This window comes from Grammomys surdaster, unplaced genomic scaffold, assembly GCF_004785775.1.
Source record: "Grammomys surdaster isolate TR1022 unplaced genomic scaffold, NIH_TR_1.0 126185, whole genome shotgun sequence".
Taxonomy (NCBI): domain Eukaryota; kingdom Metazoa; phylum Chordata; class Mammalia; order Rodentia; family Muridae; genus Grammomys; species Grammomys surdaster.
Window position 1 is genome coordinate 7591923 of NW_021620991.1, and position 12531 is coordinate 7604453.

At 52.8% G+C, this 12531-nt stretch overlaps 1 protein-coding gene across 1 annotated transcript in view; it reads left to right on the forward strand.

Moving 5' to 3' along the window:
- The first annotated feature begins 1206 nt into the window (after nucleotides 1-1206).
- CUNH1orf167 (chromosome unknown C1orf167 homolog) overlaps nucleotides 1207-12531 on the forward strand; it is a 14906-nt gene continuing 3581 nt past the window's right edge. The window contains exons 1-11 of the mRNA XM_028757801.1: nucleotides 1207-1725; nucleotides 2404-2447; nucleotides 2894-3101; nucleotides 3523-3650; nucleotides 4924-5099; nucleotides 5575-5761; nucleotides 6843-6944; nucleotides 7753-7919; nucleotides 10565-10692; nucleotides 11551-11726; nucleotides 12230-12383. Coding sequence (XP_028613634.1) covers nucleotides 1207-1725; nucleotides 2404-2447; nucleotides 2894-3101; nucleotides 3523-3650; nucleotides 4924-5099; nucleotides 5575-5761; nucleotides 6843-6944; nucleotides 7753-7919; nucleotides 10565-10692; nucleotides 11551-11726; nucleotides 12230-12383 — 1989 coding nt within the window. The remainder of the gene's footprint in view (nucleotides 1726-2403; nucleotides 2448-2893; nucleotides 3102-3522; nucleotides 3651-4923; nucleotides 5100-5574; nucleotides 5762-6842; nucleotides 6945-7752; nucleotides 7920-10564; nucleotides 10693-11550; nucleotides 11727-12229; nucleotides 12384-12531) is intronic.

Below are 12531 nucleotides of genomic sequence, written 5' to 3' on the forward strand. Positions count from 1 at the left end.
TGCGGGACCTCAGGAGGGAGAGTGGTCCCAAAGGTAGGGTCTTGAGGGGGCACCCACCTCTGAAGGGTGGAGTTCCTGGAGAATTGGGCCTTAGGAATGTAAGTCTCTGGGCCAGAGTCTCTGGAAGGTGAGCTTCTGGGAGTGAGGGTTCCAGAAGGCTGGAGAGAAGGCTCAGTGGTTGAGAGCCCTGGATGCTCTTCCAGAGGATCTCAGTTCAAATTCCCAACAACCATGTGGCAGCTCACAACTGTCTTGTAACTCTAGTTCCAGGGGTTCTGACACGCTCACACAGGTAATCCATGTGAACAAAACACCAATGCACATGTCTTAGTTAGGATTTTACTGCTGTGAACAAACAAGGCAACCCATAAGGACAACATTTAATTGGGGCTGGCTTACGAATTCAGAAGTTCAGTCCATTATCATCAAAGCAGGAACATGACAACATGCAGGCAGGCATGGTGCAGGAGGAGCTGAGAGTTCTATATCTTCATCTGAAGGCTGCTAAGAGAATACTGACTTTCAGGCAGCTAGGGTAAGGGTCTTAAGGACCACACCCACAGTGACACATCTACTCCAACAAGGCCACACCTCCTAATAGTGCCATTCCCTAGGCCAAACATATACAACCCATCACAGCACATAAAATTTTTTAAAAAGGCTGCAGAGCTGGTTCAGCTGAGGTTATAGAGAGCCCAAGAACAAATTCAGATTCTGATTCTTTATGCCTGGAACAGTTGGGGTCACTGGAGGGCAGCCAGAGGGTGCTGTTAAGAGGTGGAAGTGTTCTGAGACCACTGTGCAAACTGTAGGCTGGTCACCCTTCACTCTTTCCTTTTCTCTCTTTATCCTTCGTTTCAGCCAGTTACCCCCATCTCCACAACCCTCTGTGTACCTTGGTCCTACCTACAGATAACCCTCTCACCAATTCCCTTCTGTTCCCTCCCCTGCCATGTTCCACATAGCCAGGCCTCAAGTCAAACCTTGTCACTGTCTGGTTCCAAGGCCCTGTGCTCTGCACATTGGTCCTCTCAGGCTTGGAGGGCTGAAGTCCTGACTCCTTCTACCAGGACCCCTGCCATTCCCCAGCTCTGAGGCCTGCATACCCGCTTGTCCTACCTGAGAAGACCATCACCTGGTTCTTGCTTCAGGGTGTGGCTGTCTCTGTTCCTTACAGAGCTGAAGAGACCCTGGAGAAACCTGGACATGAGCCTGGGTAATGGAGGAGGCCAGAGGATGCCCAATTGGCAGATCACCACATACTCTCAAGGCCCAGTGCTATGTCAGAAGCCTTACCAAGTGCAAAGCAACCTGGCCAGCCTACGTCCCCACCTGGCCCTTGCCCTGAAGGACACAGCTGGCCGACTAGGTGACGCAGGGCTCTGGCAACAGAGTAACCTACAGCTGCCAGCAGGGAGGTCCCAGGGGAGGACCCAAGAGCCCTTTGAACAGCAGAGTAACCTGTGCTTCCGAGGGACCAGTAGCCCCCATCGGCAGGACAGCTGCCTGCCACCAACTGGCCCATCTTCCCACCAGAAGCAGACACTCCAGGTCGCAGACACCCTCTGCTTGGACTTGAGACTCTCTGGGGGTTTGCCACCTCTTGATGGGCGCACATGGCCTGGCCCTAGGCCCTGGTGTAGTTCAGGAAGCTGGGCACCCAGGCTTGTGGGGGAGCCCCTTGCCTTGGAGGACCTGTCTGTCTTTGCCCACAGTCAATCTCAGGCCCCAACCCTTTCCTCCTGCAGTGCTGCCACCAGGCTGCTGGACTCCATCCAACACCTAGGACCTGAGTCAACCCATTTAGAGAGCCAGACATCCTGGGAGCACCCAGGCTTTACCCAGAGGGGACCCCACACCCGTGATAGCCAGTCAACTCCTGCCCAACCTTGGCCAAGCCACTCTAGGGAACATATAAGCTTCCTGGAGACCCTGGAGGTCCAAGCTAGACTCTCTGAGTCCCCTATATACGAGCCCCTGTCACTTGAGGACACTCTAGGAACACTGGCTGGGGATTTCTCTGACTCAGACCAAGAGGTTCCTTCTACCCAGAACCTTGGGGCAAGAGAGAGGGGTCCCCCAGGCCTTTTATATAACAAGAGGCACAGAGGGCACGTCAGTGTCACACGCAAGGCGGGCAGCAAAGAGACCAGACTTGACTCTACAGCCGTCAACAGTGTCCTGCCTGGGCAGATAGGAAGAGAGAAGGGCCTACAGGAACAAACAGACAGGGACGGAGAGAGGATGGCCTCCTGCCTGTCAAACACAGCTCTGGCTCCGAGCACTCTGCAGGTAGAGGCCTCCAAAGGCTGAGGAGGCGGGGCACTCCCAGCAGATGAGCTTGGCTGAAGTTGTCACTTCTACTCTTTGGTCTGAGAACTGTCATGGTTTTTGTTTCTGCAGAACGAGGCTCAAAGCATTTCGACCCTGGACTCCCAGGCAGCTTGGTGAGGCCCTGGTCTGTGGGGGTGGGAGTAGAGTCGGGGCCACTTCAGCCTCTGACCCATCTGCCTGTGTCATAGGGACTTGAGGAAGTTGGGCATCTGATGGCAGAGCCTTGGCAGGATTTCAAGGGGACAGAACTATCTTCACACTGTCCCTCATGGGAAATCAGGGACCTCCAGGGCCCAAGAACTATGGGCCCAGAATTTCTATGCCCCTGGTTTGGATCACTGGGAACCGTAGACATCAGTGTAGTGGGGAAACTGTCCTCTCTCTGGGAGCCTCTTGCTCTCTGGGAGTCCAGGACATCAACAAGAGAGTTCTTTGGGTCTTCTGCTATGGGAGGGGGCATCACCTTCATGATTACTGGAAAAGTCACAAGAATGGTGTCCTGGGGAGCTGAGAATTGTGCCTACTCCCCACCCCCTCATCTGTCCTGTTGCGTCTCCAGCTGGACGCTGCTGTCCAAAAGTTTCAGAGTCTGGAGGCACTTGTCACAGAGGCGCCAGGCAGTGGCTAAGGCCACAGCTGTGAGACACAGGCAGCTGATTCGAGAGCACCTCAGAGAACTGCACTGGGTCCTATGGCTCCAGGAGGCCCAATTGGAGGCAGCTTGGGGACAGCATGCAAAGGCCCTTCTAGCCCGGAGCTTCCAAGAGGTCTGGGTTCTCCAGGTTGGGGTTTGGGTCGAATGACATGGCTCTGGTATGTTTGAGAGGAGACCACTTCTACTGAGAGAGGACGCCTGCTGGGCCCAGGTTGCTGCTCACAACTGAGCTCGCCACCCCCTTGTCTGTTAGTTTTTGTTGGTTATTTGCTAGCTTGGGCTGAGAGAATGTGTGGATGTTCTTCTTCCTTGGATACTGAGTAAGGAAGGGTGGAAGGTTTGGCTCCAAAGGAAAGCTCTACCTGTTGGGATTCATTCATTCATTCATTCCCGAGGAAATGCGGTAGCCTTGTAGTTTGGGACAGAGCTTTGGTACAGGATTGTGACTCTCAGTTGCCCCTCCCTGTTGCTCTCTGGGGAACCTCATTCCAAGCCTCAGCCAGCATCCTTTTGCCCCTTGTCTTTTGACCCAGTGGAGACGTGTCACTTTGCAGCAGAAACTGGAGCAACCTCATACCCAGGCTGCGCCAACATCCCTTGCTTCTAGGGGAAGCCTTTCCTTGGAAAAAAAAGCAGCCGCAGAACTTGCCTGGAGATGCAGGTAAGCTTGGACACCAAATCTCAGCAATGTGGCCTTAGGCAGCAATGTGGTGGCCTGCCCTCCTCACTGTCATCTGCCCTGCCCCTGCCCACAAGCTTCTTCTACTTAGAACCAGGATGAGGACAAAGAGTTGGACAAAAATATGCCAGTCATGACACCATTTATAATTGCATATATAAAAAAAAGATAGTCAGGGCCCGGCTAACCACGTGGTAAGCTGTTGAGTTCCCAGCCGATATAATGTTTTATTTATTTATATTTTATACTTATTTTTATCTATGCGTGTACTTGAATGGTTGTATGTACACCACATGCCTGCAGATTCCCACAGAGTCCAGAAGGAGGCAGTGGATCCCTGGGAACTGGAGTTACAGGTGGTTTGTGCGCCTACAGATGTGAGTGTTGGTAGCTGAACCTGGGTCTACCGCAAGAGCTGCCAGTGTTCTTAACCACCGAGCCATCGTTCCAGATCCTATACATCTGTGGGCTTTTTAAAAGAAAAAAAAAAAATTCATACCCTCATGTCGCTCCCCCGCCTCCAGCAAGGACGTTTAACACTGGAAGTGACCTAATGACCTAGATATGATGAGTGACATGAGAGATTAGTAGCAACCTGTAAGGGGATGAAGGGACCTGGGTACCACAGGAAGGGAACAGAGTGGTGCAAAGGCCTCAGCAGGAGCACAATGACTCCAGGATCCAGTGTAGTAGTAAAATCTCACAGTCCCAGCTACTAAGGAGGTGGAGGCAGAGGCATTGCTTGAGTCCAGGAATTCAAGGTCATCTTAGGCAGCGTAGGAAGACCAAGGACATTAGGGAGAAAAGCGGCAATAGCAAGCATCTCGAGGGGCCTGGAAATGTTCTGAGATGACTGGAAAAGGCGTTTGGGGTCAGGTTCCTCCTAGGCTTGGGGACCACGGGGAGGAGCTGAGTTCTTAGGAGCAGAGGAGACGACGCCCCAGGAGGCCGAGCAGGTCCTTAAGCCGACTGGACTCAAGATGAAGGAAACGCGCCAGTGGTCACTGAGTCAGAGCCTGCAGAATGAGTCGAGCAAGGGTGGGTGTAGGAGGCCAGGTGGGAGGATGTCAGGGTCCTCCAGGCACTCGGGGACGACATCTGTGGCCTGAGTCGCAGCCTCTTACGGTCTTCCTTCCACCGTATAGACGAGAAATGGCGGCTCAGAAAGGCGAAGGCCGGGGCTCCTGAAGTGTGTGCATGGCAGGGGCAGGGTGGCTGCCGCTGCTGCCAAGAGCTGTTTCCTTCCACTCTGTAGGTGCTTTCGGGCCTGGCAATGGTTGGTGCAAAGAGGGGCCCAGTACAGAGGACTCCTGGCCCACCGGAGACTGAAGACCTTAAGGGTATGCCTGGAACAGTGGATGGAGATGAAGCAGCTCCGGGCCTCAGATGTGACAAGAGTGACTCGGTTTGCCCTCTACTGGCAGAAAGCAGGTGAGCCTGTGGCAAACACAGGGTCCCTTCTCCCTCGAACCGGAGCCCAATGAAACTGGGGGGTGGGGGTGGGGTGGGGGGAATACTAGAGTGGGAGAAGAGTCTGCTGAGCTGGGACTTTTGGGGTGGGAGGAACCTTGCCAGTACTAGAGGTCTGAGAGAGTTCCCAGAGGGAGCAAACCTTGGCTGGGCTGCATCCCTGTCTCCACGTAAGCTGTTCTGGGCAGGGGGCTCTTCTGGGTTAGCACTAGGCTATCTTATGTTCTGCCCAGAAAGCCTGTGGCTCTCTGCTCCAGAAAGCCCCCAGTGTGAGGTAGGACACACAGTCTCTTCCTGGGCTGGGGAAGGTGGGGTCTTGAGGCAACCATGTGGGGAGCATGTGGAGGACACAGGAAGGTCATGCCCATGATGGGGCCTGGGGCTGCAGCTCTATGTTTGTGACCAGGAACTTAACCACTTCCTGTCCTCTTCCCAGGGAATGAGGTTCTCAGCAGCTTAGTCCCAGGAACTGCCATGGCTCATTGCCTGGAGACAGAGGCCCAGGCCCAACAGCTATCCAAGGGTCCAGATCAGTGCTCTCCGTGGGAAATCTGCCAAAAGTTGGCCCTGTACCAGGCCCTGCTGCTCTGGAAGACACGATTCTACCAGCACCAGCAAACTATGTAAGCATCTAGAAACTGATGACCCAAGGTCAACCTGGGGCATGGTGGGTACATGATCCATGTCCTTTAGAGCCTGGTCAACAATCCCAACCTTCCCATGGCCTTGACAGGAGGCCTGATATGATACATTGTGTGGCGCAGCAGATTTCAGGCTCTGGGAGGTGGCATGGGACCTTGAGACAGTGACCAAGCAGAAAGCTCCTGGGGGCACTTTCCCCCAGCTGCCATCTCAAGGATTCTGAAATCAGGCTGATTGTCAGCTCTGGGGAGGCTGGGGTCATCAGAGGTCAGCTTTTCTTTCTTTTCTTTGTTTTGTTTTGTTTTTGTTTTTTGAGACAGGGTTTCTCTGAGTAGCCCTGGCTGTCCTGGAACTCACTCTGTAGGCCTTGCTTATTCTTTTGACTATTTGTGTTTATTGTCTTGCTTGTTCCTTGACTATTTGCATCTATTATATTGCTAGTTCCTCAACCTAGAACTGATCTTAATACTTGCATATAATTAGAATGGTATAAAAGCAGATTGGGAAAAAATCTATAATCAGAAAGAAAGAGAGAAAGAGAGAAAGAAAGAAAGAAAGAAAGAAAGAAAGAAAGAAAGAAAGAAAGAAAGAAGAAAAGTGGGGAAAAAACGGAATTCACTTCGTTCTAGCAAGCATTGTGGCATATAGTTCAGGATACATAGTTCAGGATGACTACACCCTCTTGGCAACCCTCCTGCCTCAACTTCCTGAGTGGGGGAATTACAATCACAAGCTACAATGCCTGGCTTGTGTTTTGATTGTTTCTGGTTTTGTTTTGCTTTGTTTTGTTTTAACTGAGTCCCCCACAAGAGGGCAGTGTGCTGGGCAGTCACTAGAGTGACCTGTTTGTGTCTTTTGTGGGGCCAGGCATCAGGTCCTCAGACTCATCCCAGTCAGCATGCGTCCACCACTGAGCTACGACACCATCATTTCTTGAGGTTCCGAGTGATCCTTTGGTTTCCAGGGGCTACAGTTTGCCAGCTGGAGTCTCTCACTGCAGGCCTGTCCCAGTCATGGGTGCTAGGTTTCCCCGGGACCCACCTGCCTCCCTCCTTCCCCTAGCTCCTTTCAGGGCATGCAGAAGCGGGTTCTACAGCACATCCTGAGCCAGTGGCACTTGAGGGTCTGGGATCCAGACCCTCCCTCAGGCGACATGAAGACCATGTTAGCTCTGGAGGCATGGGGCAGTAGCCCAGGATGGGAGGAGGCCTGACTGGGCTGTAGAACGTCAGGAGGGGCACTGGAGGAGGTGAAGGGCTGGAGCGGGGTGGAGATGTGGAGACCCCTCCTCCCCAGCTTCCTAGGCCCCCACCCTCCTGGAGGCCTTTCTGGTGGGTATCCTGAGAGCAGCCAGGTAGCAGAGCAGGGGCTGTGCCCTCTTCCCTGGCAGGTGTATCTCCACCAGACTCTGGATGCAGCGAGGTTTTACTGATGTACGAAACCCCTCCCCAGGAAGGGGGGACCCCATTGTCCATTGAGTAGTGGACTCATTTCTTCCTGCAGCTCCTCTGACCCATCCTTGGTCTTCCCAGCAACAGCCCCGTCGAGTCTGCATATTCAGGGGGCTCCCTGCTCACAGCCCAGTCAGTGTGGTCCCCAGAATCTCACAGCACTCTCCTGCTGTGAGGGGTGAGGGGTAGTCTGGCAAGGCAGTCTGCAGTGTCTGTTTCTCTCCTCTGGCTGTGTGATTTGGAGCAAGTTACCTAACTTCTCTGTGCCTCTGCTTTCCTAGCTGTAAAATGAGGACAATTACAGTACCAACCCCGAGGGGTGAGCACTGGGCCTCAGAAGTTGAGGGCCCTTTTGTAGTCCTGTCACCTGTCATTGTTGGAAGGGCCCCAGATCCCTCTAATCTGTTCATCAGAGCCAGGAAAAGATCCACCCAGGCCATACCTGTTGCCAAGGGGAGGAAGGAAGAGGTGAGGCTGGCCCAATGGCTGTGCTCAGAGTGGATATTCCCCTTCCTCCCCAGTGTCCTCCTCAGCTGGAGCCACTGGACTGCAGTTCAAGGGGCCTGGGGAGAGCTAGCTGCTCACTGGGCCCGAGATCGGAGCTGCAGGACTGTGATGGGTTTGTGGAGGCGGCGGCTGGCGGGGTGGTGGGCAGTGCAGGAGCGTCCAGGAGCGAGGCCAGGGACTGGTGTGAGTGGCCCCGAGCCACCCACTCTCCTGTTAACAGAGGGAGCCAAGGACTGGGTGGGGACACCTGGGAGAGGAGAAGGCCAGGGTCCTTTGGTGATGCTCTGAGTTCCAGAGCCATCTCAGAGCCCAGGATTGAATCCCGGAGGGTGCATCCAGGACCGGGTCTCTGCTTTTTTCATTTCTGCTGTGTGGATCTTGAACAAGCCACTTAAGCACTCAGTCTGTGCTCAGCCATCTGTAAACCAGGAATAAGACTGTGCACGCCTCACTAAGTGCCTGTGGGGATCCAATCAGGCTGTCCACAGCAAACTCTGGGCCGGAATATCAGCACCTCCCTCTTCTCCCGTCACTGTTGCCTTGCCTGGCCTCCAGATGTTGCTGGCCTAAGCTCTAAGGTCCAGGAAGACAGAGTCCTGGTGCTCTCAGGGCCATGATGCAAGTTAGGCAGTAGGTTGGGGGGGGAGGTGTAGAAGAAACAGGCTTGCTACACCTAGCAAGCAGCCTGTGTACGGAAGGAAGGGGATGAATTCTCTCTAGCTTCCCAGAATCCCAGCTCAGCACACAGAAGATCCTTTTCTTTGTCCTCAGTTTGACACCAGCCAAGTTGTAGTCACATCTCCAGGAAGCTCCCACCCCTTCCTGAGCAACAAATAGTTAATTCGTTACGTTTTATGTAACTGATTAACCTCAGTCCTGGGGCTAGAATCCAGCTCTCCATTTACCACTGAGCCACACTCCCAGCCCCTGTTCTGGCTTTGTTTTAATTAGTTAATTAGTGGGTTGTGTGTGTGCCACAGCTCTTGTGTGGAAGTCAGGTCTCACCATCACGAGTCCTGGGGATTAAACTCGGGATGCCGGGTTATACTTTTAAACCACAGACTTTTAGTATCTCATGATGTCAACAGAGCAAGAGGGAGTCTGATGGCTTGGGGGGCCCCCTCTCTTTCTTTCTCTCCCATCGGGCTGCCAATGAGGGGTCACCCAGGGCTGGAGCTACATCTGAAAGCTCTGTGGGGACTAGCCAGCCACCCACTTCTTAAGTTCCCTTGTCGGGGTGCTGGTAAGTCTCACCACAAGGCATCTGCAGAACCCACTCATCCGAGGTGAGTGACTCAAGAGACAGTTTTGAGTTTCTCTCTGTCTCTCTGTGTCTCTGTCTCTCTGTCTGCCTCTCTCTCTCTCTCTCTCTCTCTCTCTCTCTCTCTCTCTCTCTCTCTCTCTTTCTCTCTCTCTGCATGCATGCATATATGCCTCCATGCCAGAAGAGGGAGAGTCATCATGGGGTTGCTGGACCTCTTGCTTGTACTCAGGACTTCTAGAAGAGCAGACAGGGCTCTTAACCACTGAGCTATCTCTCCAGCCCAAAGCTCCCGTCTCTTTACAACCTAATCCTGTACCTTTACATGCTGAATCATCTTGCTAGCTCATTGGCAGCCATTTTCAATGTCCCGTATGCCCACGAGTCACAGCAATGACCTGTTAGGCAGATTTGACTGTCTTAGACAGCTGGTGTCCTGCACACTGGGGACAGCTGCTTCTCTGGCTCAATACTTGTCTATCAGGAATGAACGTCAAATCTTCCGGTTTTAAAAGAGAAATTGGAATCTAAAGTTCCAAAGAAGGTTTCTTTTCTCTTTAATCATGTATGCATATGTGTATTTATGTGAATGTAGACCACAGGCATGCTGGTGCCCTCAGAGGCGACCCCTCCTACCCCACAAGCCCCTCCCTCTGAAGTCATCTCAGCTACGGCCTGCCGCCAGTCCCTAGACACAACCTTCTGAAGAACCTGGGGGTGGACTTGTCCCCAGCCCTGGTACTGCTGGGAATGGAACTCAGGCCTCTGGGAAAGTAATACAGGCTCTTACTGCAGAGCCATCTCTCCAGCCTCTGGAGATCTAGATTTAAAGTTTATTTTCTTATTGTTTGAAGACAGGGTCTCTTGTGGCTGAGACTCACCTCTGGTTTGCTGTGTAGCTGACTGAGGGTAACTTCAAACTTTTTTTTTTAAGATTTATTTCGTATATGTGAGTATACTGTCTTCAGACACACTGGAAGAGGGCATCAGATCCCATTACAGATAGTTGTGAGCCACCATGTAGTTGTTGGGAATTGAACACAGGACCTCTGGAAGAGCAGATGATGCTCTTAACCGCTGAGCCATCTCTCCAGCACCAACTTTGAACTCTTGATTCTCCTATACTCACCTTTCAAGTGCTGGGCTTATAGTCATGGGACACCATGTCCTGGATTTTGCAATACTGGGGATCGAACCCAGGTCTTTATACACATGAGACAAAGCAAGTACTCTTGCAACAGAGCTATATACCCAATCCCTAGATTTTTAAAACTGAATCCTTCCAGTGCCTAAACATTGTCAAAATCTTCAACAAAAAGTCTAGGAATGGCATTCGCTGGGGAGTGTGGGTTTAGCATGGGTGACATTCTGGGCTTGGTCCCCAGCACCCAGAAAAATAAACCAAACCAAACCAAAATAAAATAAAACAAAACAGAGCTTCAACTTCGTGAATACATTACCTGGTGAACAAAAGCATTTTAGTCAGGCAGAGAGTGTAGGGCAAAGGGCTGCCTGAGCCGGGCACAGGGAAGAGGCCCAGTGGCTCTCGGTTTCTGTGGCCCCAGGACAGCAGTTTCTCCGAGAACAGTACCAGGGGTGGGTACAAATCCACCTCCAGGTTCTTCAGAAGGTTGTGTCTAGGGACTGGCAGCAGGCCATAGCTGAGATGACTTCAGAGGGAGGGGCTTGTCGGGTAGGAGGGGTCTGACCTTGCTACTTGGGAAAGGCAGGCAGCCCAGGGCATGAAAGGCTCTGGGGATTCCAGCTAGAGGCCTAGGACTTAGGTGGGGTGGAGACCTGAAGAGAAAGTTGGTTTGAGCCAGAGCAATGGTCAGCTGCCTCTGGTAATAAGCCTCACAGTTCACCTCCTGACCAGGCCATTCCTATGCCTTTAACAGGCCAGTGAAGGTGACAGAGGTAGGCGTTTCCTTTAGCTGTGAGGAGGTTCAGGCCCCCAGTCCTCTTAAAGTGGCCAGAAGAGGGTGAAATCATATAGCTCAGGCTGTCCTCCAATTCCCTGTGGTTAGCCAAGGATAGCTTTGAATCTTGATCTTCCTGCCTCTATATAAGGCATGCTGGGCTTATGGGCATATGCCACCATGCCTAGTTTATTTGGTGCTAGGGATTGGACCCCAGGCTTTGTGCATGTTAAGAAAGCCCTTTACCAATTGAGTTAGATTCCCAGCCCTTGCAAAGGCTTCAGTCTGGGCTAGCCTCAGAACCCCCCTGCTTCAGTGCTGGGATCACAGGCATGTCTGCAGGTATCATTTTGAATAAACACAAAACCCAACTGAGAACCGACACCCCCAACCCCCACAGCTATTTCCAGGCCTGGTATGACCATGTGAGGGGCTTAGGAATGTCTGAGGACCAGCATGAAGGCTTCCAGGACAGCCTGAGAAGAGACCTGGGAGACACTTGATAGCTCGAAGGCAACCTGTAGAGCAGGGACCCTGGCACAGAACCAGCTTGTGGCCTTTGTCCTGGTTGGAGAAGCTTTGTGCAGCAGAGTGGAGTTGTCAGGCAGCTGTGGAAGACCCCGGCCCAACAGGCTTCTGTGGTGTGGCGAGCCACCCTAGGCCAGTGCCGTGAGGCCGAGCAACAGGCAGGAAGGAGAGCTCAAGTCTTGACCTCAGCCCAGGTGGCCCTGTGCTGGGTCCTGTGGATGTTTCAGTCCTGCCTAGGCTGGATCCACCAAGCTCATGCTGCCCAGCAGCCAACAACCCTGTGAGTGCCCGAGGCCGGCGGGCAACCTCACACCACGCTTCCAGCTTAGGTTTTGAACTTGGATTTTGGTCATGGGGAGCACATTGGGTGGCTGAGTGGTGCCTGTCTGAGTATCTGGCTATCAGGAGGACTGAGACATCCTGATCTTTGGAGTGGATCCCAATTCTGTCACTTTCTAGTGTGACCCATCCTTGGAAAAGCTTCTGACTTCAACGGCCTTGCCTTGTACCCTGGGCAAGTGTGTGCATGCACTCAACAGAAGTGGGCAATGCACTGGCATTTCCCAGGGGAGGGGACAGGATGTAGCTGTTAGGACTGCCCTCTCTGTCCCTTGAAACAGGATGGTTGCCTCTGCTGTGTGATATTTTTTCCCTTCCTGGTACTTCCTAGGCATATTTAGTGGATTATCCAGAATCAGGATGGGAGGGGCCCAGGCCTGAGCATTTGCCTTTTGCAGAGAGCCCTTGAATCCTGGCTCTAATAGGCTTCTCCTTTTTCTCCAGGGTCCCAGAGGTCTGGATGCGGTTAGCGGCCCAGGCTTATGTCCGACAAGCTGGTATCACCCAATGCTGGCAGGGCCTTCGGTGTCTCCTTAGGACCCACCGGGTTCAGTCTCAGTCAACTCTGGTGGAACAGAAGCTGGAGCTACAGCCCCAGGCACAGGGAATGGACTTAGGGCACTGGCTGAGGCTGGCCAGCAGAGGGCAGGCACCTCCTGCTACTGATGGACACTCTAAACCTTTGGATGCAGGTGAGTTTGTGTGTGTGTGTGTGTGTGTGTGTGTGTGTGTGTGTGTGTGTGTGT